Raw genomic sequence first — 26,106 nt, forward strand, 5'->3', positions numbered from 1 at the left:
TCAGGATGACTTTATGGGAGACTTGCAGGATTGAGCTGTCTCTTCTTGGTTATTATTGTCTGACAGAAGTCTGCTTGTTAACATGGAAGAATTTGTTTTGTGGTGTGTGGGTGTGTGTTTTGTTTTTTGTTTTGTTTTTTTTGTTTGTTTTTTTTTGCTCACGAATCCAAATACTGTTTTGAGTAAAAATACAGGTGTTGTTGATGATGATGCAGGAATGACCCACACTGGGGTAGGTAGCCAACTAGTTATAACTTGGCTACACAACATTTGTCTAGCATTACTTTGGCACATCCAACTCACTCTTATTATACTTGTACAAGAGTACACGGGGGATATACACCGGTGTCTTAGTTCTTGTACAGCGTACAGGACTTTGGTCCATGCTGCACTCCACCATTCAAGGACAGTGTGAGAGAGAGAGAGATATAATATGGTATTACTGTTTTGGTTGGTCGCTTATACACAGTTTACAAGCATGTATTAACGCCTGTGAGTCTTATTAATTAGGTTATTATTAGAGAGCATTCATTGGAAATGACACATTATCAATATAAAACAGTCTGAGGTGGTGTACCGCATGTCTCACAATCTGTTTTATTTCTAGGCTGAGGAACATCCGTTACACCTTCAACACCATCCTGGTGGTGTTTATTTGGCGCATATTCATCGCCCGATCCCAGATGGCCAGAAACATCTGGTACTTTGTGGTGAGCCTCTGCTTCAAATTCCTGTCCTACTTCAGAGCTTCTTCGACCATGAGATAATGACCGAGGGATGTGGCGGCGGGTTGCGAGGCGGAGCGACAAAAGAAATGAAGAGAAGACTGGCTGTGGATGGTGAAAGGTGCTTGTGTTCAAAGTGCTTGGAAAAGGAAAAAAAAACGATAAAAACATCCGTCTCTGGTCTCTTTTCATTGACACCACCAAACCACTTAACAACTCGAATACAGATGGAGCCACCTGACGAGCCTGGAGTTCACAGGGGTCTGTTGGCCACCTGGATCTCTGGCATTTCATAAAAACCGTGCATGGATTTATTGCACTATACAGCTCCGATTCACAGCACTTGGACTAGTTGGAACTTCAAGCCTCGTTCTGTTCATTCCCAGCATGTCCGGTCCTCCTCCTCGGCGCCAGCTTTACCCAAGAGCAACCTCCTCTAAACCTGCTCATCTCGCATCTTTGTGCTCGCCTGGCTGTCTTCCTGCAAAACGAAGCTATGCATTGGATGATGCTCTGCTGCAAAAATCCCCAGCTGGTTTTGAATCAGTCCAGGCTTCAGTCGCGTCCGATATGTTTTAAGTTGCAAGTGTAAGTTGTATATCTGTCATCTGAAAAGATAACTGGTTTTGCGGTTTTTCTTCCAGCTTGTCTGTGGTTCGTGTCATTTTTATGGTATGGAATCTTTTTTTTTTTTTTTTTTAAAGCAGTCTGTAAGAATCAGGGTTTTTCTTCACCTGACAGCAGCGTTTGCTAGATGCTTAAACAGTTGGTTGATTTGACATTTTAAGAGGCTTATTCAGGGACCGGCTGACCTAGGGATCACTGTTTAAACTCTGTCATGACCTCCTAACCCCAAGAGCAAAGCCATTTTAGCTAACACGTGACACTTGCGGTGACGGCTTGTGGAAACAGAAGTATAAACACGGGAGGGGCTTGCTTATGCTGATTTGTTCCAAAAAAAGAATGGCCTTTAGCCCCCTCTTGCTGCTTGTGAGAAAGAAACTGTCACCAATGATGCACCTCTGCATGTTCCCCCAGTGGACTACGGTGGCAGACTCCCTAATTACAGCAAAGCACAATGTAGATTGTACTGCAGTGGCTTTACCCAGTGCCTACAAACCAACGGTTCTTGCATCAGCAGATATCCACCTTCTTCAGTTTCCTTTTTTGTTTTGAATCATGTCTGAAAGTTATTAAGCTACTCTTTTGCCAAAATGCATCTCTGCTAACATGCTCATAGCTCTGTAAAACTGTGGGGGTGAGATTGTTATTTCTTTCCTCTCGAATACTTGGAAATTAAACGCTCTTGTACCAGTACAAGTCTTGAGTTCCACACTGTTCTTTTAGTACACTACTTTTCAGGTAGCACTAATTGTAGCTCGCCATCATTGTGAAGGGTTTAAGTAATTTTTCTTTGCAAGTGCTTGTGTGTGCATGTGTTAGAGTAACTTTGCGGGACATACTGTATTCTGTTGCTGCTGTTTATAACCTATTGGACCATTCGTTGCCATGTCAAGTCTTACATTGTTGGAACTGAAGCTAATCTGCGCACTTTGTTATGTTTGTCTTTTCTGTTACCCCCGAGCTTTAATGAAGCAGGGTGTGACTGCGTGCTGTTTGCTTGCATCTTAGGCCATAGAGATTTCAAGCACCTACATGTTTGTCCTGCCAGTGTCTCAGAGTCATTGAGGAGTGTGATTTACTCCCCCCCCCCCCCCCCCCCCCCTCTCCCAAATCTCAGCATGAGTCATTTTGCATAGATCGTATGAAAGTCGAAGACTCAAACCTCAATTGTGCCTGAACTTTTGTCAAGATAATGTGAAAAGAAAGCAATCAGATCTGTTTTCTAATTATTTTCTGTATAGCTCTATTTAGGAAGACGACATATAACACAACAGATGTATTTTTATGCTGATAACATTGTGACTAGTTTACTGATAAAGAGCTAACTGAACCAACTTCAGCTGCTGTATATTTAAAATAAAAAAAATAAAAAATTAACCTGTTGGGGGGGAAAAAAAAAAAAAAATGTAAATGCAGTAGATTAAATGCTGAATTTGGCTGTTACAAGTTGCTCGTCATCGGACTTTGTATATACGTGCACATTTTTACTTTTTCCATCACTGAATGTAGTAGACATTCAACAGCCTGACTTCATTGCTCAGCCAGATTCTCATTGACTGAAATGACAACTCTGAAAAATTCTGTAATTGCCTGTGATTTTAATATGGGGAAAAGCTGAGGGGCCATGTGACTAATTCTTGCCTAACTCTGTTTCCTTGTGAGGGTGTGAAGTCTCTGGTGTGATTATGACTGTTCTTGTTTAGTGTAGTGGTGGGGAGAGGGAGGGGAAATAGAGCAACGCCATGTCTAATTCAGGGTTTTCTCACTTCTGATGTCAGGAACTACTGAATCATACCAGTGGATTGTTAAAACGGGGCATTGCACACAAGCATTGAAACGATTGTAAACCTCTGAAATCACAGCTTTGAACAGTTTAGGAATTGCATTGCGTTATTGCATTATTTTGCAACAACCAGAGTTTTTCTTTGGCACATTTACAGTTTTGTGATGTAAGATTGCTTGCAAGGATTTTTTTTTTTTTTTTTTTTTTTTTTTTTTTTGTGCATGTTAGAGGAATTTAATGTCATACAAGCAGCTAATTAGCTTAGGGAAAAATGTTTAGTGTGGTTCTGTCCGAAAAGAAATCCAGCCACCAGAGTAGTTTCTGCAGGGCCAAACCTGATTGCAGCAGAAATTTGGTAAAGAAATAACGTAACACAATGCATAACAGACGTTTGTACGTTTTGATAGAGTAGGTGATGCCCGTTTCCTTTAAGCTAACCTAAATTACATTTTGGGACTTGAGAGGTATCCATAGACTGTAGATAAAAGATGTAGCCACTTTGCTGACATCCACTGACTTCTTTGAAACAGGATGTGACCATATTTGGATAACTTGGCAAAGTGCCAAAGGTCAAATGTTATGCTAATGTTTGGCTAGCTTAAAATAACTTGGCAGAAAACTGAACACAAAGGAACGGCCACTTAAGTGCATATCTCTAAACATCATTGCAGTTTTAAAAAGTATTTTCTTCATAAGATGCTAAGTTTGGATATTGCGATGAGCTGGCCTCAAGTGGCCATTTGAGGAACTGCAATTATTGGCATTTCTACTGTGGCTTCATTTTTCAGCCCTGGAGTTTGTTGCTTGGATGTATTCGGCCAATGGCAATCGATTTCCAACAGACTCCAGGTCACAATTTAGCGCTGAGCGCCAAAATCTCTTATGTGAAATAACGTTAGCTCTCCTAACCTGGCAGAAAAAATGCAATCAAGAAGAACCCTACTTTTCATTGAGGGGGGGAGGATTAAAATGTGTTTTCAGGGTTTTTAAAAAGACTCGGTGGCCTGAGTATTTATCGCCTGCATCAAAGGAGGAGCGGTAGTTTTATTTGGCCTTTTTAAATGATCAGCTGATCGTAGGGCACGTGTTTAAGGTGCAGAATAAAGTTTTCATCAGTGGTTGTGAATGCATTCAAAATCATTTAGTTTCAGTGTTTGGTTTTTTTTTTAAAATGTGAGGTTCTTGAGGGGAGGCCTGTTTAATCACTCCTACTTTGAGCGCAGTGATGAATATCGGCCCCACTCTTTACTCTCAGAAGTTGGGGAAGGGATTCTTGTCATTCATTTTAATGTTACACTCCTCAAAAATATCAATGGGTGCCTTTTGTTTGTAAACCAAAAAGAAGGAATAAACCATGTTTAATCTTCGCCTGGTTCAGAAGTTGTTTTTTTTTATTTTGTAGTTGAGTCATTCTGGCACACAGCTGGAAATCACATGACTGAACCATTAGTCTCAATCTGTCCAGCTGACCTGTTTTCCTGTTTCCTGTAGTGCATTACAGATCAGCACTCCACTCCACGCGCTGTATCTGGAAGCCAGATTAAAGGGGAAGCTATTAGACGACTCCATTAAGATTCAATGTGACCATTCAGGATTATACTTGACTCCAAGAATGAGAGGATTGGCCTGTCATCACTTCTGATGGCTGTTTTCATTGTCTAGAAACCAGGACTGGAAGGGCTGCATTTCTAATAAAGCTCAGAAGCAGATCATCGAAGCTGCACTATGTCAACCTTTACTTTGCACACATTTAAGTCTAAAACCAGTCTTGCCACAGTTCTGAAAGCTCAGTCACACCGTGTGAGCCCAGACAGATGCAGGTAACATGATTAATGGCTTGGGTAAATCCTGCTATCTGATCAGCTGTCTTTGCTTGAATTTGGTTACTTGGCAAACTGGCACAGGAGAGTGCCTGAATGTGGTTTCACACACTGCTGGTTTTAATTCTAGTCTAGTCAAACTGAACAGAACATGTGCTTTCTGCTTTGTCATAAAGTTGAAACAGGAGTTAAGAAAATTAGTGATAACAGAAAAAAACCCCACTTCACACATAATTTTAATAAGACTGGTGCGTAGGAGGAACAAATGGTTCCAGCACTGCACTCCGCGCACGCTGTCCAACAAATATATTTATTTGCATTATTTAAAAAAAAAAAAAAAAAAAAAAAATCATGTATTCGTTGCTTTAATAGTACAGTGAGCCACACTGGATAGGTGCTATACAGCATATGAAAACCAACCACTAGTAACCGAATTTTAATACAACCGTGCATACAGAAGATATTTAATATAAGGATCACAGAAAAGTCCCTTCTGAATTATGAAGAGTGTATATTCTGTTTCAACCAGATACCACATGTAAATAAGTCAATATAGGAAAAACTGTTCTTTAAAAAAAATGAGTGAGCCCTGTCCCATTTAAGCCTGGTGTCCTCTGTGCAGCTGCAATGTGTTCGATGCAGAGAACCGACCGACTCAGATTTATGATCTTGCAGATGTTCACACGGTTCCGCCACACTCTTCATATTGATAAAATCAGATCAGATCACTGTAAATCTCTGTGGACTGGCCTAAATCCATAAGTGTTGGGACAATGACACAATGGCCTCCTTCGCTTGCATCAACTTCACTTTGGACCTTATATTATTATAGTTCCAGTAAACAGCTGCCAAATTCACTTGGATCAATTCCAGATCTTTTCTGTTTAGTCTCTCCTTGAATAAAAAAGGAAAAGGTGCTGTTTGTCATATAGCTGTCAAATAAGTGTTTGAGCCTCTGAAAATGGGGCATTGTGTATAAAAATGGCTGTAATTGCTAAACAGTTAATGCAGTACTTTGTTAAATCACTTGAATTAAAACTGAAAGTCTGCACTTCAATCAAAGATTGAAATGTCATTCATGTCATGAGCAAGCTACTGTGACCATAAACTGTATTTTAAAGATGGGTGTTGCTATCATTGTATCAGCTTTACAACCTCCATGTTGGTGTTTTGGTGCCACCAGTGATATCTGAGCAAGAGGATGGAGTTATCAGCTAATTCTGCAAAGCTTCATTAGCAAGCTAAATAGTGCTCAACAAGAGAATTATAAAATACTAGAAGTTTCTCACTAAAAGTGTAGCAAAAAACTTCTTGGATGGGTTGCACAGCATGGGAGTGCCTATTTTTTGCCAGATAAATCAGTTACAAACACTTAAAGTGGTCGAGGGGTTTGGTTCTTGAATTTGTGGAGGTGAGTTCAAGTAGACGGTGTCAAACATAGCCTTAATTAGGCAGTCTTACCCTTAATTTCAAGTATCTGACTGGGAGAGTAATAAAACAAATATTACATGCATACAATCATGTGGAAGAACCAGCATGGTTTTTAATGTGATTAGAATTTTTAACACTGCACATTTGTCCACATTAGTTTTGGTTATTTGCAGGTACTTTGTTCTCTTTATATGTTTCAACTTAGTAAATGCTCTTAGAAACTGGATAAGTAGCTCTCCACTCTGGGAGTCCTTGTGGGAAGAATTGGCTTTATATTTGGAACACAACATTAATTTTTATTGTACTCAAGAACTGTAAACTTTATCTGTATAATCAGGCTTCTTTAAGCACAACATTTCAGGTTGGAAACAAAGGTTATTAGCCTGATTGAAGTTAAAGTTTGTTTATTGAAGTGCTAAGCCTTCTCTGCCTGCATTTTAATGCTTCCTCCTTTACATAACGAATTTATAAAGACTGAATTGCTTCCTACCAATCGGATGCTATTGTGTACAGCCACTACATATTGCTCAGACATCGATCTGGATTTATGTGTGAGGAGGGAACCTTTCATCGCTCCTCTTGTCCAGCTTTACACAAACAGGAGAAATGAAGACAATGATCCGTTGAAAGCTGACCTCGTTTCACGCTTCCATTTATTGTTTATGCCAATTGTTACCGACAGCATGGTATTTTATGCGTCTCCCTGCAACACCTGGCAACAGCAGCCCCAGCAACTGTGGCCAAGCAACTATGCCAAGCACTGAGTCACATCCAGCCATGTACACCCTGTGGGGTCTGGGCCACTGGGCTGCATAAACAGGAAGCAGGGGGCTTATAAAGCTTAGAGTGGGAGCCCCGAGGCAGAAAACACTCACATAAATACACACTTACACACTAAACGTCTATTCCATTTATAATTCAGGGAATGTTGATGCGCAGGCTTTTTAGCACTTGTGGTCAATAGCTGCTCATTTGTGTACTTGTTAACAAAATAGCCATTCAATCTATAAGCACTTTATAAAAGCTTTTGGAATTGTTTTCATGTGAGTTACTTGGAAAACCCTCCGTGGGATGCATTGCTGAGTATAGCCGGGAAATGAGAATGTGGAAAGTTGATAGCAGGGATACTTGTGGTTGTGCCTGTCATAGTTGTCATGTAATTTATTGAGTTGTCATGTAATAATATGAGAAACTTGTAATCAGCTCGCCTCAAATCTGTGGAGCTTTTTAGCATCTTTCAGTTCGTTGTTGTGGTTCTGTGGCCTGCACTGCTACTTTTTATGATTTAGGACCGTATAAAAAGATGGACGTAGCTACCCACTGGTTTGTGAACTCCTGTTTAAAAACCCTGAGATGAGTGTGTTCCCGGTCACCATCTTGGTGTGATGAGTGAGGGTCGATTCTGATGGTGATATCCTGCACAATCCACCTTTTTTGAGTCTCAAGGCCTTCAGGACACGTAAAATCCATGTGAATATTTTGTCCATTACAAACGTTTTCGGACTATTCATAATGCAGCCGCTCACACCAACCGCCTAATTCGAACCAAGCTCGATTCTTCTGATTTTTCAGATACAAGTGGAGAGATCTAACCAATCGGATCACTGCATTTGGCAACAACGAGCTTGTACCTCAAATCACACAGTGGTAGAGATTACACAGCGAGATGGAAATGGTAACCTCAGACACTAAGCTAGAAGCTGCTCCGGGTCAATCGGCTCTCTGAAATGATTCATCTGCCTCCTCACATGTGGTCACAACTCTGCCAACAAGAGTTCAAACTCACATCCTGAAGTATGGACGAAAGCCAAACTATGAAATTCTCCCTGCTGTTGCCCTCTCATGAGAACTGGATGGAACAAGAATTGCAGTATCTTACTTTTCTTGTTTAGAAACAACAGGATGTCGCTTGATGCCGACTTAATTTTATTTTTACAGTGCATTCGGTGTGTGTGTACACGTTACACAGCGAGGTCAGATATGGAAGATTCGGCATGTTGTGTCATTTTTTCATTACACATACGATGTGTAACTGCCTTTAGAATGATCAAAACTTGCAAAACGGATTTAATGTTTTATTCAGTATAAGTGAATCTAGTGACTATGTCAATAAACTCACTCTGTAGAAACTGGAATTCTTTTTGCAACCACAGACATCAACCTCTGGTGGAATTAAAAGAGATGCAGGTTTAAGGCACTTACACTTCACTTTAGGATCTGAGAATTAAGTGGATCTTTTATGCTGTCTGTCAGCAAATCTAGTTACAAAGTTATCATGAAGCTGGTAGCTGGTGGAGTCCAAAGCAGAGCCAGAACAGAGCATATACAGTGGCTTGCAAAAGTATTCGGCCCCCTTGAACTTTTCCACATTTTGTCACATTACAGCCACAAACATGAATCAATTTTATTGGAATTCCACGTGAAAGACCAACACAAAGTGGTGTACACGTGAGAAGTGGAACGAAAATCAAACATGATTCCAAACATACTCCTTCCATTTCTGAATGATCACTTGAACAGTGCTCCGTGGGATGTTCAAGGCTTGGGAAATCTTTTTGTAGCCTAAGCCTGCTTTAAATTTCTCAATAACTTTATCCCTGACCTGTCTGGTGTCTAAATCCAATCGAGAATCTGTGGCAAGATCTGAAAACTGCTGTTCACAAACGCTGTCCATCTAATCTGACTGAGCTGGAGCTGTTTTGCAAAGAAGAATGGGCAAGGATTTCAGTCTGTAGATGTGCAAAGCTGGTAGAGACATACCCTAAAAGACTGGCAGCTGTAATTGCAGCAAAAGGTGGTTCTACAAAGTATTGACTCAGGGGGCTGAATAATTACGCACACCCCACTTTGAGGTTATTTATTTGTAAAAAATGTTTGGAATCATGTATGATTTTCGTTCCACTTCTCACGTGTACACCACTTTGTATTGGTCTTTCACGTGGAATTCCAATAAAATTGATTCATGTTTGTGGCTGTAATGTGACAAAATGTGGAAAAGTTCAAGGGGGCCAAATACTTTTGCAAGCCACTGTATAAATATATTAACCTAACAGATTATTAGTATCATACCTGCACACTCATGTCTTCCTGGCTGTAAATTAAACAATATGAGCTGTTTTGGATGAAAATGTGTCTTTAGTTGTAACCCACTGGTTTTAGTTGGAACAATGTATTTCTTAAAATATCTACAGTACACTTTCCTTTTGGGAATGCTCTACTGATACTGCTACTTTACTGATATGGGACACTCGGTGCTATGTAATTTCCACTGCTCACAGAGCAGAATACTCTGCACTTCTCGGTCATTTGCAAGTGTAACTGGGAGAGGAAACTCTGAGATTGAGGTATTGTTTGTAGCACAGGTTAACAAAAAGAGACACGTGCTCACAGTTGTTTCTCACAGTGCTGCTTTCTGGTAAGTAAAATGACTTTTCAACTGCCTGTCGTCGTTTTTGTCATCACAAAGTGACAAATGCGATCAGGACTTGGTATTTTTAAGCTTTTACAACAAGTTTTTAACCAAGCAATACAGTAAGGGTTGTTAATCTAATATCCAAGAAAGTAAACATTTCTGAAAATGAGATTTTTGTGTGAAATATAAAACATGTAAATATTTTTGTGATAATCACAGAGGCTGCAGCTTTGACACTTAGAAGATTTTGTCGTTTTATTTCTCTGCTTTTCCCGTTTTTCCTCTTCTCTGTCTGCTTTTACGTCAGCACTTCTTTTCAGTCTGTGCGGCGTAAGTGTGCTCTCTCTGTCCTTTTGTGTGATTTTATGACTGTTTCTCCCCCTTGAAGGCTTTACAGCTGCTGCCCTGTTTTTGAGGCAGCAATAACACCCTGTGCACCTCACCACAGCTGACCTTGAGATGATAAATACGTTCACCACTTTTCTGCAACTAATTTTTACTGCGACATTAGAACTCACCAATCACCATCACGGCCAGCCTTTACTGGTTTGTTTGTGAGTATACCCTCACATCACACTAGTCTTTATAAACCTTTTTGTCTTCCCAGTATGAGACCTTTTCTCCATGCTTGGGTTAGTAATGAGGACCACCGCCGCTCTGCTCTCTCTGTATTTTTGGGTAAACACTGGCATCCATGCTGCTCAAACAGGTGAGTAATAGGATGGGTACTGAAAAGAGGAACACGCAACCTTTCATGTCTTAGAATGACACAGAGCTGAGGGAAAATGTTGTCAGTGGTTTCAAAAGTACTGATGCTTTCTGTTAGGTTCAAAATGTGGGATTTCTCAAGTGTGTAACCCGATGGTTTCCTCTCTGAGGGTGGTAGGAGGAACTGAAGCCATGTACGGATCACACCCGTGGTTGGTCAGTTATTTACAGTTCTTCTTTCAAGTTTCTCTCTTTATTTCTTTCTTGTCTTTAGCTTAGCTGTCTGATCTGACTGCTGTTTTGCTTATCTTTAAAAATGCAGATCAGTGGTTAAAGTTGTTGTTGAAGTTTCCTTTCTTGTTCAGCCCTGATGGTTATCACCGGCTATGCAGGCTAACCACGTATTCTGTCCTCCACAAACATGACATGGTTGCTCATGCTGGTATTTCCTGAGGATCACTCAACAGCAGAGAGATGGGAGTAACCTTTTACACTATGAACCAAAAAAAGACAGCTCCATGGAATTGTGTGGATAAATTGCTTTGTTGCTCATTTGCTCAGTTTAACCCCTTTAACGCCTAGTATATCATATTTGACACATACAATCGTTTGAGAGTTTTTTAAAACTTCTAAATCATCAGTTTTTCCCCTAGAAAATTTTAAATAAATGACACACACAAAAGTATGTAGCAAACAAAATACAAAGTCATATATATTTTTAATTGTCAAAAGGTTCAATAAATGCTTCACTTTAAAAAAAAAAGTATATTTCTCTGGTTATTATTTCATGGTTCAGGCCTTAAAGGGTTGCTATAAAAAAAACCTTATTCAGCACCACATTCCAGCAATTTGAGAAACTGTAACTTTGTTTGCTCATCATTTTAAATATTAAACTTCACACATCTGCTGCACTTTACATGAATGTTGCATTCATGGGTCTGTATGAAAATGTGTCATTTTTAAGGCTGCCATATCAAACACAAAGAAAGGGGTAAACCAGCCTTTTCTTTTAGTGACAAACTGACTTATGCTGTTGGCTCTGCTTAATCTTCTTATGGATCGTCTGTCCTCAGGTTTCCCTCCAGAACAGGGGCTCACATTTCTGTGGAGGATCCATCTTGAGTGACCGCTGGATAATGACTGCTGCACACTGCTTCACATCTTTGTCAAAGTATAAAGTGTTATGTCACTGACATGACTTATAATTAAGAATTACAGAATTGAATGAACATTTTATGTAACAGGAATAAATAATGAACACTGAATGTTCTCTCTAGAGAGTTTCTCATTGGTGTAAGAGTCATTGTTGGAGAGTTTGACCAGAGAGTACACGATGAGGAGGAGCAAGTCTTTCTGGTCAAGTCTGTCTCAGTCCATGAGAAGTACAACCCCGCTCTGCCGATGAACTATGACATAGCTCTCATAGAGCTGAACCAACGCATCCAGATGGGCAAGTTTTCTGTTCGGATTGGTTCAAAATCAAACGATGTGTCATACTGATCACTGTGTTCGACTCAGAGACTCAAACAAGTGCCTTAAACCTGCATCCTTTGTTTATTTGCTCAGTTACTCAAGTTACTTTGGGTCATATTGAGTAAAAAATCAAGTCTACTGTGTAAATTTCAGTCCAGGTCTGCTCATTGGCTGATGATTTGCAAATAAGTCAATGAGCATATGGTTTCAGATCCACCCCTCATCTGTCACATCTGGTTTCAAAACATTAAGATAGTGAAGGAGAAAATGCTCTTGTCTGACTTCACAAACTGGGTTATTAGAGAAAGCTATGTGGCTACAAATGAATCAAATCAACTGTAAAAAGAGAATTATATCGTTTGTATTAACCCTTTCTATCAATTTTTTTTTTTAAAACAATTTCTTCTGGATTATTTCACAAGAACCGGGTATCCGAATCTAGGTGGGAGGTTTTCTGACTGCACTGAATATTTACGTTTGAAATGCTGGAATGGTGTGGCTCCATGGTGTAGTGCTTAACACATTCACCTAACATGTGACCACTCGTTGTTTGAGACAAATTCCCCAGAAAGTTGTGAGGAAGATCGTCTGGCCAATCAGATATGCTGCTGCTCCCTTCTTCTTGCAAAGAAGGGAGCAGCAGACTGAAGCTCCGTGTAGTTTTAACATATAATGGCTCTAAGATGTCCCTTCAGATCCTCAGAGCACAGTGATGTGTATGCAGTCTGCATGCTTGCTTGAAGCGTTATAGCTTGCCGTGGGACACACATAGCTAACATGTAAGCAAGTACAATTTACAGATTCTTTGTCAGGTTCAACAATGACAAAAGTCACACAAGGACACTACTGAGAATAACATTCAAGCATGATGCAATGATATGAAAACAGAAACAAGGAATGTTGTGTTTGTGTTGTGTTTTGTACTACAGGGCCACCATGGTTTTTAATTTGGCCTGATGTGACTTTTTCAACAGGAGCTCGTGTCCAGCCGATATGTCTGCCTTTACCTAATGAGAATATCCTTCCTCAGACCACTTGCATGACGGCTGGATGGGGAAGGATAAAGGAACGTATGTCGTTTTTCTGACTTTTAAATATTGTTAAAGTAGTCTGGAGCTTTTTAATCTATTCCAATCTATGTAACTGTTTCTTAGGCGGCCGTCTTCCTGTGGTTCTGAGAGAGGTGCATTTGGATTTGGTTGATGGAGCCAAATGTAAATATGTCCTCCAAACTCTTAAAGGTTCTATGATGAACCAGAGACTCATCCGGCCTCAGCCAAGCATGACAGTTCTATGTGCCGGCCCAGAGACAGGAGGGAGAGATGCTTGTCAGGTATTAAAAATCTTTTTAATATCTATAACTTCTCTTTTTTTTCTCCATCCTCACAGATGCTCTATTTACAGCACAGGTCACTGCTGTGAATCAGTCAATCTGTCCCGCTGAGCTTTAAATAGTTTGTGTATATGTGTGTTGACTCATCCCTTAACCCACGACTTCATCCTCTGTCCAGGGAGACTCAGGAGGTCCTTTAGTATGTCCAGCAGGGTCAGAAGGTCATCACTGGGTGGCTCTGGGCGTGACTTCCTGGGGTAAAGGATGTGGTAGGAGCTGGGGAAACAACAGCAGCCGTCCCCCTTCCAAACGAGGTTCTCCGGGGATTTTCACTGACGTCAGGCTGCTGCTGCCTTGGATCAAGCGTAAATTGAGAGAGGGTAGGTTTTGATACAGCTATCATCAGATGTGGCAGCATATTCACTTCTAAAGAGTGTGATACACATAGTGTGTCACATGATAACCATATGTGGAGGTAGTACAGCGCTGGCACAAAGTGACTATTACACCCTGATCCATCTGATTGTCACTCTGTATTTTAGTCAGGGACAAACTTAAAAAGTAGCTAAAGCTTGTAGAAATATATTGCAGTAAATATGCCTCCACCCACATATAAAGGTGATGAGAAACCTGTTTTCCTAACCTTTAAAGTGTTGCTAGACCATTAAAATGTGATGTAACAGACAGGAATGTAAACAATGTCTGTTTATTGAAATATCAGAAGATGAAGGTAAAGATTCTTTGTTTCCTCATCAGCAATCGATTCAAATGTGTTCTTAAAAAACAGACCTTCATGGCGTAATATACAAACACACTTGCCTTTTTGACATTCCTTTGTGTAATCGCCCAGCTTTCTAACTGTTGTGAGTACAGTACTGTGAAAAGGTATTGAGTCACCTTTCCTTTCTTTATACTTTGCTTCCAAGGAGCCAGACTTTCTTGTAACTGTTTTTAAAGAGCAGTCGTAATAGCTGTCCCAGCTCTCTGAAGGCCTTTCAAAGTTTTCCTGGCTGCATTGACTTCTTTGTCACTCATTTTCATTCCAGCCTTAGAGCAGTGCTTCTTTCCTCTGAAGAAAACCACTTAACATTGTCTAAACACAACAGATAACTCAAATAAACAAATTTAAGATGCATCTGATACTTTGTTACTAGCAGTTTGTCACAAAAATGTATCATCTGTTTCCTTTTCTGTAATTGAATCTATAAAAACAATAACATTATTTCTCATTTTCCTAGCAGAATATGAAGAAATGAGGGTTGGCTCAGGACTTTTGTACAGTAGACGCATAGCATGCAGTGTGGAAAAGCCTCTTGTATGTGTCATCCCTGTAAGATGATGTTAGCTTTCACACAGTGTGTGATGCACAAACATGAGCAACAGATTGCTGTCTGCAGTTCATTTAGCAGCTGCTGCTGTTAATAATATTTAACATAATAAAATTTAAAGCTGTTGCTTCTCCATATGGAGCCACTTTGTGGATCCCAACAAAGACAACTTTTGAGGCTGAGCTTTATCAAAGCATGCTGGACTTAATCCGATGCTGTCATCATGGTTAGAACAGATTTTTATTATTATTTTTATGAAAAGAAAAGGTTACAAAAACCAAGTCCCTGGACAGTTTTGAATTGTTTAAACTCTCAGCAGTGTAATTCTGAAAATTAGGAAAAAAAAATTTTTATTGAATAAATATGAATTAATAAATTTTATGTGAATATGCGGTTTAATACCGTGGGTTTTTGTCCACAGTTCCTCCAGAAACAAATATTCTGATGAAAGATGAAAATTTTTATTTATGTTGTCTCTTTCATCTTTCTACTTCTTTCAGCTGAGCACCAGCAGCAGACAACGGTTTCATCAAGTGAGTTATTTTTCCACTCATTACACCAACTCTTGTTCATCTATATTTCATAATGTGCTCATGCTTCTTTGATGTTTGCGTGTGTCTCAGGACTCTGCAGTGTGAGAGATGGGCCTGTGTCTGACATTAACGGGGTAATCAAAAATCCCAGGCTCCATGGCGATCGCTATGACAACAACCAGTGAGTGACACTTCAGAGAAGAACTAAGTGGCGGTACTAACTGCCTGCTCAGTCAGAATCAGTGTAGTCAAGAGAACACTGTATTTCTCTAGTGATTTATATTTGAGGCCATCCACATGCATACATTTAAAAGATGGCAGAGAGAGCAACAACCAGTCCATGCAACAGATGTGATATCAATTAATTTTGATACAGACTGAATAGACAAGGTGGGTAAATGGCCTGTATTTGTATAGCGCTTTTACTAGTCCCTAAGGACCCCAAAGCGCTTTACACAACCAGTCATCCACCCATTCACACACTGGTGATGGCAATCTACATTGTAGCCACAGCCACCCTGGGGCGCACTGCCAGTAGGCAACGGGTGAAGTGTCTTGCCCAAGGACACAACGACCGAGACTGTCCGAGCCGGGGCTCGAACCGGCAACCTTCCGATTACAAGGCGAACACCCAACTCTTGAGCCACGATCGCCCCGGTTGTGAGGTGGCTTGCAGATGTGCAGCCTAAAGCAACTCAATCAGATGTGCTGATATGAGCGGTCACTGAGATCAGCCGATCTGCCGGAAGCTGCCTGAGCTAACACTGTGCTTAATAAGATAACTAGCAATCAATAGTTCTTATAATTCTGTGAGGATGAGAAACTCTGAAAAACTAACATTTGACTTTTAGCTCAGGATTATATGGATATAAAGAAGGAAAATGCAGTACCCTGGTTAAACTGTTCATGCCTTTCCACAGGTTGTGTTTGTGGAGCATCAGCGTCCCTCCAGGTTATAGTATTCTGCTGGAGTTCGATCTTTTTGACTTGGAGAACGACTCATACTGTCGGTACGATCGACTCACTGTTTCAATAGGAAGCCATCGGCCTGTTGGTGAGTTTCAAACACCTTCATTTCAACTTACAGTGCACTGACTTACAAACATTTCCTGGAGCCTAACCTTCATATGTTGTAGGAATCACAGAGTCTCACAATACTATCATTATACATAGGTCTATTGTAGTGATGTAATGTAAAATACCCATATATTTGAAACTGAAAAAGTCAGTTATTCAACTTCTGTTCAGTTCACCTTTATTCATTTAATATGAGCAAACATGGGGGTCATGAAGTAATGACTCTCTTAACTCTTTCCCACTTGGAGGCCAATTGGAGGAGTTGTGAAATGTCATCTTTATGGGTGAAAGAATTCAGATACTGTAAGGAAAAGGAATCCAATATACCAGCTTATACTGTTCTAAAGATGCATCAGAGCCAGCCAGACCTCTGGGGATGGCTGTGTTAAAGGACCCGTGAAACATTTCTAAAAATACATTCCTTTGTCTCACTTCTTCGAAATGACAGCATGGCAATATTTATGATATGTCTGGACTTCATGCAGAAGTGCCTACAATGGCAACCTCAAACCCCGATGTTAAAATACCTTTAGAAAAATTTTGGTGAAAAAAAACAATTTTGGCTACTTTAGATCGTCTCCCCTTTTGTAACAACTCTGTTTTTACACCTCATCCACTTGGATGCAGGTGAGGTTTAAAATTAGAAGCGTAGCCACACTGAGTGACATGCAATGACACATGCAGCTGTAGCTCATGGCTCTCTGCTGGGCCTTAGTTTCACTAAGTCACTTACTCTTTGTTTGTTTTTGGGGGGGAATTATCTACCAAATAACATGACCTGCTATTTGGCACAGACCTAAGAAAATTGTGCGTCTGTTCTGGTAAGTTCTGGTAAAACCATTACAAGTACTAAGTAGCAGACATGGATGTTGCACCCATTGCCCGTAGGAGCTGATAACTTAGCACTCCACCCTCTCCGCTTCAAATGTGGTCACTCGTGGCTTAAAAAAAGTGAATATGGTGGCTTAACCACTATGAGGCTTCAAACTACAGAGCCCACAAACCAATTAGTGGCACTGTGGAGGCTATGCCCATCTTTTATATACAGGGCATGTTCCTATTGCCAGATCACATAATTTACACACGGCTGTAAGAAGCAGCAGTTTTTCTGTGTCTTGGCTGTGAGTTAAAAGTGTGCTAGGGTCAGGATGTGGTTGGCCTACATACTGTAGCTTATTGTAAACAGCTTGGCTGAAAACATGAAGCTTCCCACACCTTTGACGGTGTATCTAATTCTTTAACCTGCACATGAACTGATGAATAGGGCTGTAGGATTTGTTTGGTGGCCATGCAGCCAAATGTTGCTGGTAAGCACAGGTTTAGTCTTTGCAAAACACTGAATGACACCCCGACTGCACACACTGACAATGAGAGAATCTTGTTCATGGAATACACATCACTGCTTCTAAAACCCCCTTTTTCATTTTTAAAAGCACAAACATGAGAGACTCAGTTTTACACATTTGCAAGTAAAAAAAGAAAAGTGTGTGTAAATATCTAAACGTCTTCCTGTGCCTCTGTGTTACAGGAATATTCTGTGGAAGTGTGCTGCCCGGCCCAATTCTTCTAAATAATTCCCACAATGCCACACTTCTCTTTTCCTCTGATATTAGCAGAGCAGGAAGTGGCTTTGTAATTAGGCACCATGCGGTCAAAGGACACTTTCATCCTGGTGGGAACTACAACATACACTGCAAACATGCACAAGCACATTATGCAATTCCAGATTATACACTATACAGCTGGCAGAGTGATGCACGCCCTGCGTGCTCAGCTCATACACAATTTTAGCTTCTGCTGTGTCTGTGGGTTGTAGTTCTTGTAACAAACAGCAAATTATGCAGGTGGATGCTGCTTGAGACAACAACAGGCTAAATACAAACACAGTATAGGTTTAAAAACAGCTGCTAACAATGTGCATTTGTGTGCAGATGAGTGTTTTTAAATGTTTTAAACTGAACTGTCTAATGCAGGGGTCTCAAACTCCAGTCCTCGAGGGCCGGTGTCATGCAACTTTTCCATGTGTCCCTGGTGCAACACACCTGAATACAATTAGTAGGTCATTAGCAAGAGTATAGAACTTGACTGCATGCTGAGGTGGCAACCCTTAACCCTACCTACTCAACTAAATTTAAGTAAATATATGTATTTGGAAACATATACTTCTAAAATACTTTTATTGCACCATGTTCATTCACTCATGAGCTGCTGTAATGTGAATCAAATGGCTGAATTGCCAACTCAGCATGCATTCAAGTTCTATACTCTTGCTAATGACCTACTAGGTGTGTTGCAACAGGGACACATGGAAAAGTTGCAGGACAGCGGCCCTCGAGGACTGGAGTTTGAGACCCCTGGTCTAATGTAACCTAATGTTTATGTGTGTGTGTGTGTGCACACTCAGGATGTGGGACACTTGTTCTGGTTGAAGATAAGGCTTCTATACACAGTCCAAATCACCCACAAGCCTACAGTAATGACTGTGTCCTCCGCTGGGTAATCCATGCTCCTCTGGGTCATGTGGTTAAGGTGAGCTGCACAACTTACCTAGCTGGTATTCTTCTTAAGGTATTATTAGGACATATTTGGTTGATTTCTATATTTTTAGCTGGAGTTTACTGATTTTGACCTGGAGGAGTCGGAGAGATGCTTGTATGATTCCCTCACTGTCCTGGGAGATGTTGAAGGAACAGAGGAGATCGGTAGGATGGATGCATCAAATCAGAATCCATCTTTTTATACCTGTATCACTCAATATTTTGTTTCAATCCTTTGTTTAGCCTTGCTGTGTGGCGGCAGTATCCCTCCTCCTGTCCTGTCCTACAACAGCACCATGGTGCTTCAATTTACGTCGGACAGCAGCATCACTCATAGGGGGTTCAGGGCTACACTGACATTCATCAGCATTACAGGTACCCCACTGCACGTGTGTTTCCCACCACTGAGTAACTACTAACATGCCAAAAGTCTAGCAATATGGGTTCAGTGGATCAGTGATGGGTTAAATGTAGCCGGCCTGCAGACCATTTCAGTGGGCCCCATCTTGTTTCCCTCTCATCAGTAAAAGATGTTTTGAACTGTGTCACACTGGAGGCCACTCCACTTACATGTGCAGACTAACATGTTGCAGGTGCCAGGTGTTAAACATCTGTCTTGTGTGCTGCATATTTCATCAAGCACAACACCAGACGTAATAATTAATCGTGTATTCAAAAGTATCCGAGTCATTAATTAATGAAAAATAAAAATGGTTTCAAACGTTATATATAAATTATTAGAGGAAATGATTCATAAGTATGACTTGGTATTTATTATCTGTGAATATGAATTTTTCTTCATTTGGTAATATAATCTATTAGTAAATAGTAAATGCCGATGATTGTAAACCAGCCCAATAATCTGTTGTCTCTACAAATTTCTGTGGCTTTATTTAATACTTTAAATGTTGTGTAATTATCTTCATCTACCGTATCCTAGTGAGTATGAGCCTCTGAAAAATGCTGGCCAACAAGAATAAACAAACGTTTACTTTTAAAACAATATATATCACACGTTCCCTTATATTCTTTTATGCCTGCACACTTGAGTTGATGATGGTTGCACTTTAAAAATACCTTTCATTAAATCCAAGTCTGGCAGGTCAGAGAGGTCGGCAGCACTCCAAGCGGATCAGCTGATCTCAGTCTCATCTCCCACCCTTTCATTACACATGAAACTTTATCAGTTGTTATATTTCTCGTCTGTTCGGTGCTCGAGTCCTGTTGCCCTGCTCTTTGACGTCTCAGGCCAAGAGCAGAGCCTTGTCCCCAAATACAAATGACAAAATTACAATTTGGAGACATTAATCATTAATAACTGTAATAAAGTGTCATGACTGTGTGAAGGCAGGCAGGAATGGTGGCCCAAGAGCAGGACTCGCGGAGGCAAAAGTGAACTTAAAACTACTCAGCTTTATTGCTGGACAGCAGGCAAAACAGAAAACTGGGAAAGTAACTAAACTAAACAAGTAGACAGGCGGGCAGACGGAACACACAGTAGAGAACGACGCAATGACGAGCAGGGGAAGACGCAGACACTAAATACAAGAGGTGAACAGGACTGAGAGGAAACAGCTGGGAGACACGGCTGACACTGATTACACGGACGAGATGGAGGCGCACACAAAACTGAAAACACTAACATAAGACACAGACCTTCAAAATAAAACAGGAAACTCAACACATATGTAGAGAGAGAGTCTCAAAAGTGACAGAACAGGAACAGAAGGAGTACAGAACCAAAACCTGACAAATAGCAAATCTTAACAAAAGACATAACCAGAATAAACAAGAACAAAAGATAATATAAACAAACACAAACACTGAGTCATCAGACTCAGGACATAAAGTTAAAAAGTAAAACCTATAAAGGTAATAATTACCCATGAAAGTATGATACAAACCTTATTGCATTTTTCTGCAGACCTTCATATCCAAAAGAGGACAGATGTTGAGGATCTGCCAGATGTTTTGACAGCTTTTGGTTGGTGCTTTGCTTCGTCTTTGTTTTTTGGTCTTTAATGTGTTATTTTGTTTATTCTTTATTTGAAATAAAGAACAGTGACAGTGGCCTGTCTGTCCCTGCTGCTCAGGAGTCCCTGTGCAAGGCAATAAATATCGAGCTGCTGCAGTGTAGCTGCTCGCTGGTCAGGAGTGGAATGAGTGACTAAATGAGTGAATGAATTAATGACTGAATGATATTTGCCAACTCCAAGTGTTGAGCTTATCCAGCAGTGGTGTTATGGGCCCAACAAAGCTGCGTCAGTGGCATTTAGAATGGCAGTAAGACATTTAACACTGGCGTCACAGCTTAAAATGTGAGAAACACTCAACAGTTTGTAGAAAGCAGGCTGATGAACACATTCCCAAAATACTGTTCAGCAGTATTACTTTTCTTCAAACAGTCTTCCTGTAGGGCCGAGATAACTGAGCTATTTTTTAAAGCTTTGTAACAGATTATACTGTTTCATGAATTCCCACCTTTGTTTTTGTCACGGTATTTTCTGAGAGATACTTTGTGAAAACTAAATATCCAGGCGCAAGCTGTTCCAAAAATGATACAGAAATGCCTTTCAGTTTATGACTGAGTTCACACCCTGTAGAGCTGTGAGGGTTTCCTGTGAGCTGCTGTTAAAGAGCATTAGACCTTTGGCATTACTACCAGTATGTGGGTGCAACATATCAGTTTTCAGAATCAAACCCACGAGTCTTGATGTAATGCGTCCTCTGAGAAGAGACATGTGCACTCATCACATACAGTATATGCCAGTCATTTAGTTGAGCTTTCCATGTTTAATGACTCTACTGTGCACTGCACAGAGATAAGAGTCCCTCGGCAGGCTGCCCCTCATGACAACAGCACCTGAGAAACAGGTAGTTCCACCTGTGTGTGTGTGTGTGTGTGTGTGTGTGTGTGTGTGTGTGTGTGTGTGTGTGTGTGTGTGTGTGTGTGCGCGTGTGTGTGTGCGTGTGTGTAGTTCCACCTTCACCTCTCTCACTGTCTCACTCCTCAGTGTTTTTTTAAAGTATCCTTTGAATTAGGATTCAGATTGCTTATGACCTTTTATTTTTTGTTGAAAACATTTTTGTAATTTTTTTCTGATCGGTTCTGTTTTTCATCAGCTCTCTGTCTCGCCACACTCTCGCCGTAAACCTGTTAGTTGTCTTTGCCTGTCTGCCGGGTTAACCGTCACCACACCCAGTACCTGTGAGACCATGGTGTTGCTTTGCTGTTGCTTTATCCCAACTGAACCTCATCTTCCCACTTCTGAGAAAGTAGAAGCTCCGCCCCGTTTCAAAGACTTTGATTACATGAAATGACTCATGATGAATGTAGGTGGAAGGTGTGGTCGGGAAAGAAAGCTAAATGAACACTAACGTGTGGCTGGAGGTATTACAGTGTGTTGCAAAATAAGCGCCGTCTTGAATTTTAAATGTTTGAATTATGGCTGACAGTTTTCAACGATACACATGAAGCAAGACGTAAAAACTGATGAGTCACAGCCACATTTTCAGTTTTTAGCCTCTAAAATTTTATGAAATGTATGATATTTTCTGTGATTTATCATCACTTCTTGAAGCTTGTTGTTTATTTAATGATAAGTTAGGACTGAAGCCAGACTACTACTGGATGGAGATCTGGCGGCTGTTGAGGCCTGTCTGATGCCAGTTTGATTTGTCATGTTCAAGAAACCAGTTTGAGCTCATTTAAGCTTCTGACATGTTATCCTGCTGGACGTCCTCATCGGAAGATGGTCACACTGTGGTCATAAAGGGATGGACATGGTCAGCAGCAACGCTCGGGTAGACTGTGGCGTTTGAACGACACTCAGTTGGTACTAAGGTTCCCTCGCACTGTTACACCACCACCAACGTGAACTGTTGATACAGTTGGCAGGGTGGATCGATGTTTCCACATTTTTATGCCAAATTCTGATGCAAACAGCCAAACGTTGCAGCAGAAATCGATACTCATCAGACCAGTGAAAGTTTTTCTTTTATTATAATCTTGTATTGTCCAGATTTGGTGAGCTTGTGTTAATTATAGCCTCAGTTTCCTATTTTTAGTTGACAGGAGAAGTACCCAGTGTGGTCTTCTGCTGCTGAAGCCCATCTGCCTCAAAGTTTGTGTTCAGAAGTGCTCTTCTGCATGCCTTGGTTGTAACAAGTGGTTATTTGAGCTATCATCAATACGTCATTTTAGCTGACAGAACTCCCACTCACTGGGTTTTTACTTTCTTTCTGTAATTTTCAGACTATTCTTTGTAAATCCTACAGTTGATTATGTCAGAAAATGCCAGCAGGTCAGCAGTTTGTGAAATACTCATACCAGCCAGTCTGGAATCACCAGCTGTGCCACATTCAGAGTCACTTGAATCACCTCTCTTCCCCATTCTGATGAGTTTGTGTTTCAGCAGGTCGTCTTTATCACATCTATATGGCTAAATGCATTTAGTGATTGGCTGATTAGATATTTGTGTTGATGTGCAGCTGACCTAACAAAATGAGGGGGCGGGTGTATATTTTACCAAAAAAAGGTCATAGCTATTTGTCTTTCAATCACAAATCCAAATACATCACATTAAGATAATTAGACGGGTTTCAGGGCTCTCTCTTTTTCCAGGCTGTCAGGGTGCTTGTAAACACAACAGGCACTGGGCAGAGATAAACATCACATGATGCAACAGCACATCACTGTTATGGCCTCATAGCCCCCCTGTTTGCCCCAAAGATTATTTTTAGATTCATTTCACAATATTTAACTGATTTCATATTAAAAGAGGGTGATGAGTAAGCTGCAGTGATAACCTGCAGTGATAACTTTTGACTTTAAAATGCTAAGCATATATACATTTTCACTTGCTGAGTGTAGAGAGTACCTAAAATATGATTTTTAGTTAACCCATCATCAACCATCGCCAGAAAGCATGAAAAGGATTCACGTGATCAGCGAATCAAACTTTATTCTAGACACAAGTTTTGGTTCAGACCTCCTGACTGAGGCGACTGTGCAAATGTGTGGGTACAGAGCGCACTCTAGTGATATGTTATAGGTACTGAAGGTAAAGCAGTTAAAAAAAGTTGCTGTTGCTAAATACCATTCCTGATTCTGCATCTGCCATTTAAATTGCTTTAATATTTGCAAATGTAAGAAAACAAAAAAAACATCTCTAGTACTTTTTTATTTCCTGTGTACACAGGCGCACTTTTCAGGAAACGTGCAGATCATCTCAAACAAACCCTTTTTTTAGTTTGAGCCATAGTTTATTTTCCTCTTTTACTTAAAAGAAAATCTGCTCTTTTTTAAATGATCTGTTTGTTATGGAGGTCAAACTTGGAGCTGACCTGCAGTTTTGCCACAACCACCTGCTGCTGGCTGTTGAGCAGCTGCACTGCAGTGTTTTGCTGGCGTTTCTTGATAACAATGAAGGTTATTATCCTCCTTACAGTGATAGGTATATACTGTAAAATAAGCTGCAGTGAGTCAAGCTTTTATTAGTGATTATTATCAGGTGTTACCCAAACCTTTTTAAAAACATGAGTTGTATCAGTTCCATTACAAATCATAATGCACAGATTTATTAATGCAGGAAGAATCTATTGTTTAAACGAGGGGTGTCAAACATAAGGCTCTGGGGCCAGAATCAAAGACTCCAATCCAGCCCGAAGGGTGGCTTTGGAAAATGTGAATTAGGACTTTTAACTGTATTTTCACAACAATTTTACAAGTTTTACAGCGTTTCCTATTGATAAAGATCTTGTCATGGCCATTCACAATACACCAGAGTAATTAAACTATAGATTTGTTTAATTTTACACATTTTCTTCTTACAAATTAGGCCCAGAGTCATGCTGACAGATTTCTTTCATTTACTACTCCACTGTTTCTTTATCACATAGAAAAACTGAGAGATAATGTCGAAATTGTGTTTCTTTGTCTCAGAGACTGAATGTGTAGTTTAACTTCTTTACAGTGATTGAAACTGGAGTCCAAAATTGGAGTAAAATGATTTGACATCCTAGGCTTAGTTACATTCATGTAGTATTTTGGTTTCACATCATCCCACAATTACATAATGAGATTACGACTGGTTCTTTGTACAGTGATTCTTTCATCTGTCCACATAAATCTTTGTTAATTTAACATCTGTGTTGCAGAACCAGTTGTGCAGCATTACAGAACCAGAGCCCTGCCTCTCCGGGCCGATGTGGACCATGACGCCTCAGAGGATGTTACCCTGAATGTGGACTGGAGTGTAGATGAAGATTACAGCAGTGAATCATCAGAGCTGGCATAGTAACCTGCAGGAAGGAGGTTACCTGTGAAAACCTGTGGCTTTAACTCTCCTGCTGCTTGGGAATGCAAAAACGGGAGTTTTTAATCGCTTGTCTGTTACTTGTTGCTGTTTCCTAGAATGCTTGCTCTCCAGTTTTCAACATAATGATAGTTCAAGAACCACACTGGTAGTTTAGTTTAGTCATTTGTGTTACAGAACCTTCAGGATATTCCTCGCACCATTTTGTTATCTTGCTATGTTCTTACCCTGAAGTTATGTACAAGTATTAAAGACTGTATTAAAAATCTGCCTCATAATTTTTTGCAGCGATTTGGTCAACATTTGTTGCTTTTAAATCATTTGACTTGACACAGAGTCATACAGAGAGCATTATTCTACCCTGTGCTATGTTTTTATCAGTGTTGGTGACTATGACTAAACAAAATGATTAAAATGCTGCAACTGTTACTGGGTACAAATAAAATTGGCTCATCTTTTTATGGATACTCCCAAAGATAAGCAGTTAGATGTTACATTGATTTTTAGCAATTCTAACTGCCAAAAAACATGATTTTGTAAAGAATAAAATATAGTATCTAATAAAAGGAATATAGTGGCGTATAACAAAAGACCACGAAGCCAAACTCAGCCTCAATCCCAGGAGATCAACTGGACACCAGCTCAGTGCAACACCACATCAGGTGACGGGTCAGCTGGTAAAGTCTACACTTCCAACCAGCTAATCTCCTACAGGGTGCAGTATTTGAGCAAACCACTTTGCAACCCACCTCCACCCAGCCCAATCCTTCATGCTATGTCTGAGTTAATATCATAAATGCCTGCTTTGTTTTCCCAAATATAATTTATGTGATTTAAATAAATGCAGTCCTGACTGAGGACTGACTGCACATTATAGAGGCGCCTTCATTGTGCACTTTTAAAACACTTCTTAAAACCCATTTTTATTCTTTGACTTATGACACAGTTTGACCCTGATTTTACTGCTTTAATTCAATCTAGTGTGCTGATTTTATAGTTTTAATT

At 40.2% G+C, this 26,106-nt stretch overlaps 2 protein-coding genes across 13 annotated transcripts in view; both read left to right on the forward strand.

Moving 5' to 3' along the window:
* The window catches only part of far1 (fatty acyl CoA reductase 1), a 28,425-nt gene extending 23,926 nt beyond the window's left edge, over positions 1–4,499 (forward strand). The window contains exon 13 of one of the 3 annotated variants that reach the window (XM_019360812.2): positions 608–4,499. In XM_019360812.2, the coding sequence (XP_019216357.1) occupies positions 608–767 (160 nt within the window). In that variant the 3' untranslated portion in view covers positions 768–4,499. The remainder of the gene's footprint in view (positions 1–607) is intronic. The other 2 variants (XM_019360813.2, XM_019360814.2) reach the window with 2 other exon arrangements.
* Positions 4,500–9,643: 5,144 nt separating this feature from the next.
* Positions 9,644–25,367, forward strand: LOC102078047 (ovochymase-2). 10 transcript variants are annotated; one of them, XM_025909435.1, is made up of 17 exons: positions 9,644–9,798; positions 10,403–10,504; positions 10,622–10,719; positions 11,577–11,674; positions 11,781–11,953; positions 12,906–13,046; positions 13,131–13,309; positions 13,488–13,689; positions 15,138–15,170; positions 15,261–15,351; positions 16,091–16,224; positions 17,776–17,919; positions 18,652–18,776; positions 18,856–18,949; positions 19,028–19,159; positions 20,709–20,768; positions 24,944–25,367. In XM_025909435.1, the coding sequence occupies exons 2-17, from the start codon at positions 10,420–10,422 to the stop codon at positions 25,081–25,083; spliced, it is 1,929 nt and encodes a 642-aa protein (XP_025765220.1). In that variant the 5' UTR covers positions 9,644–9,798; positions 10,403–10,419; the 3' UTR covers positions 25,084–25,367. The 10 variants fall into 10 exon arrangements, 9 of the variants coding, with proteins under 9 accessions (XP_025765220.1, XP_025765221.1, XP_025765224.1 ...); XM_025909436.1 differs by having other exon boundaries at positions 24,950–25,367; XM_025909439.1 differs by having other exon boundaries at positions 13,218–13,309.
* The last annotated feature ends 739 nt before the right edge of the window (positions 25,368–26,106 follow it).

The sequence above is a fragment of the Oreochromis niloticus genome, linkage group LG7 (assembly GCF_001858045.2).
Source record: "Oreochromis niloticus isolate F11D_XX linkage group LG7, O_niloticus_UMD_NMBU, whole genome shotgun sequence".
NCBI lineage: Eukaryota > Metazoa > Chordata > Actinopteri > Cichliformes > Cichlidae > Oreochromis > Oreochromis niloticus.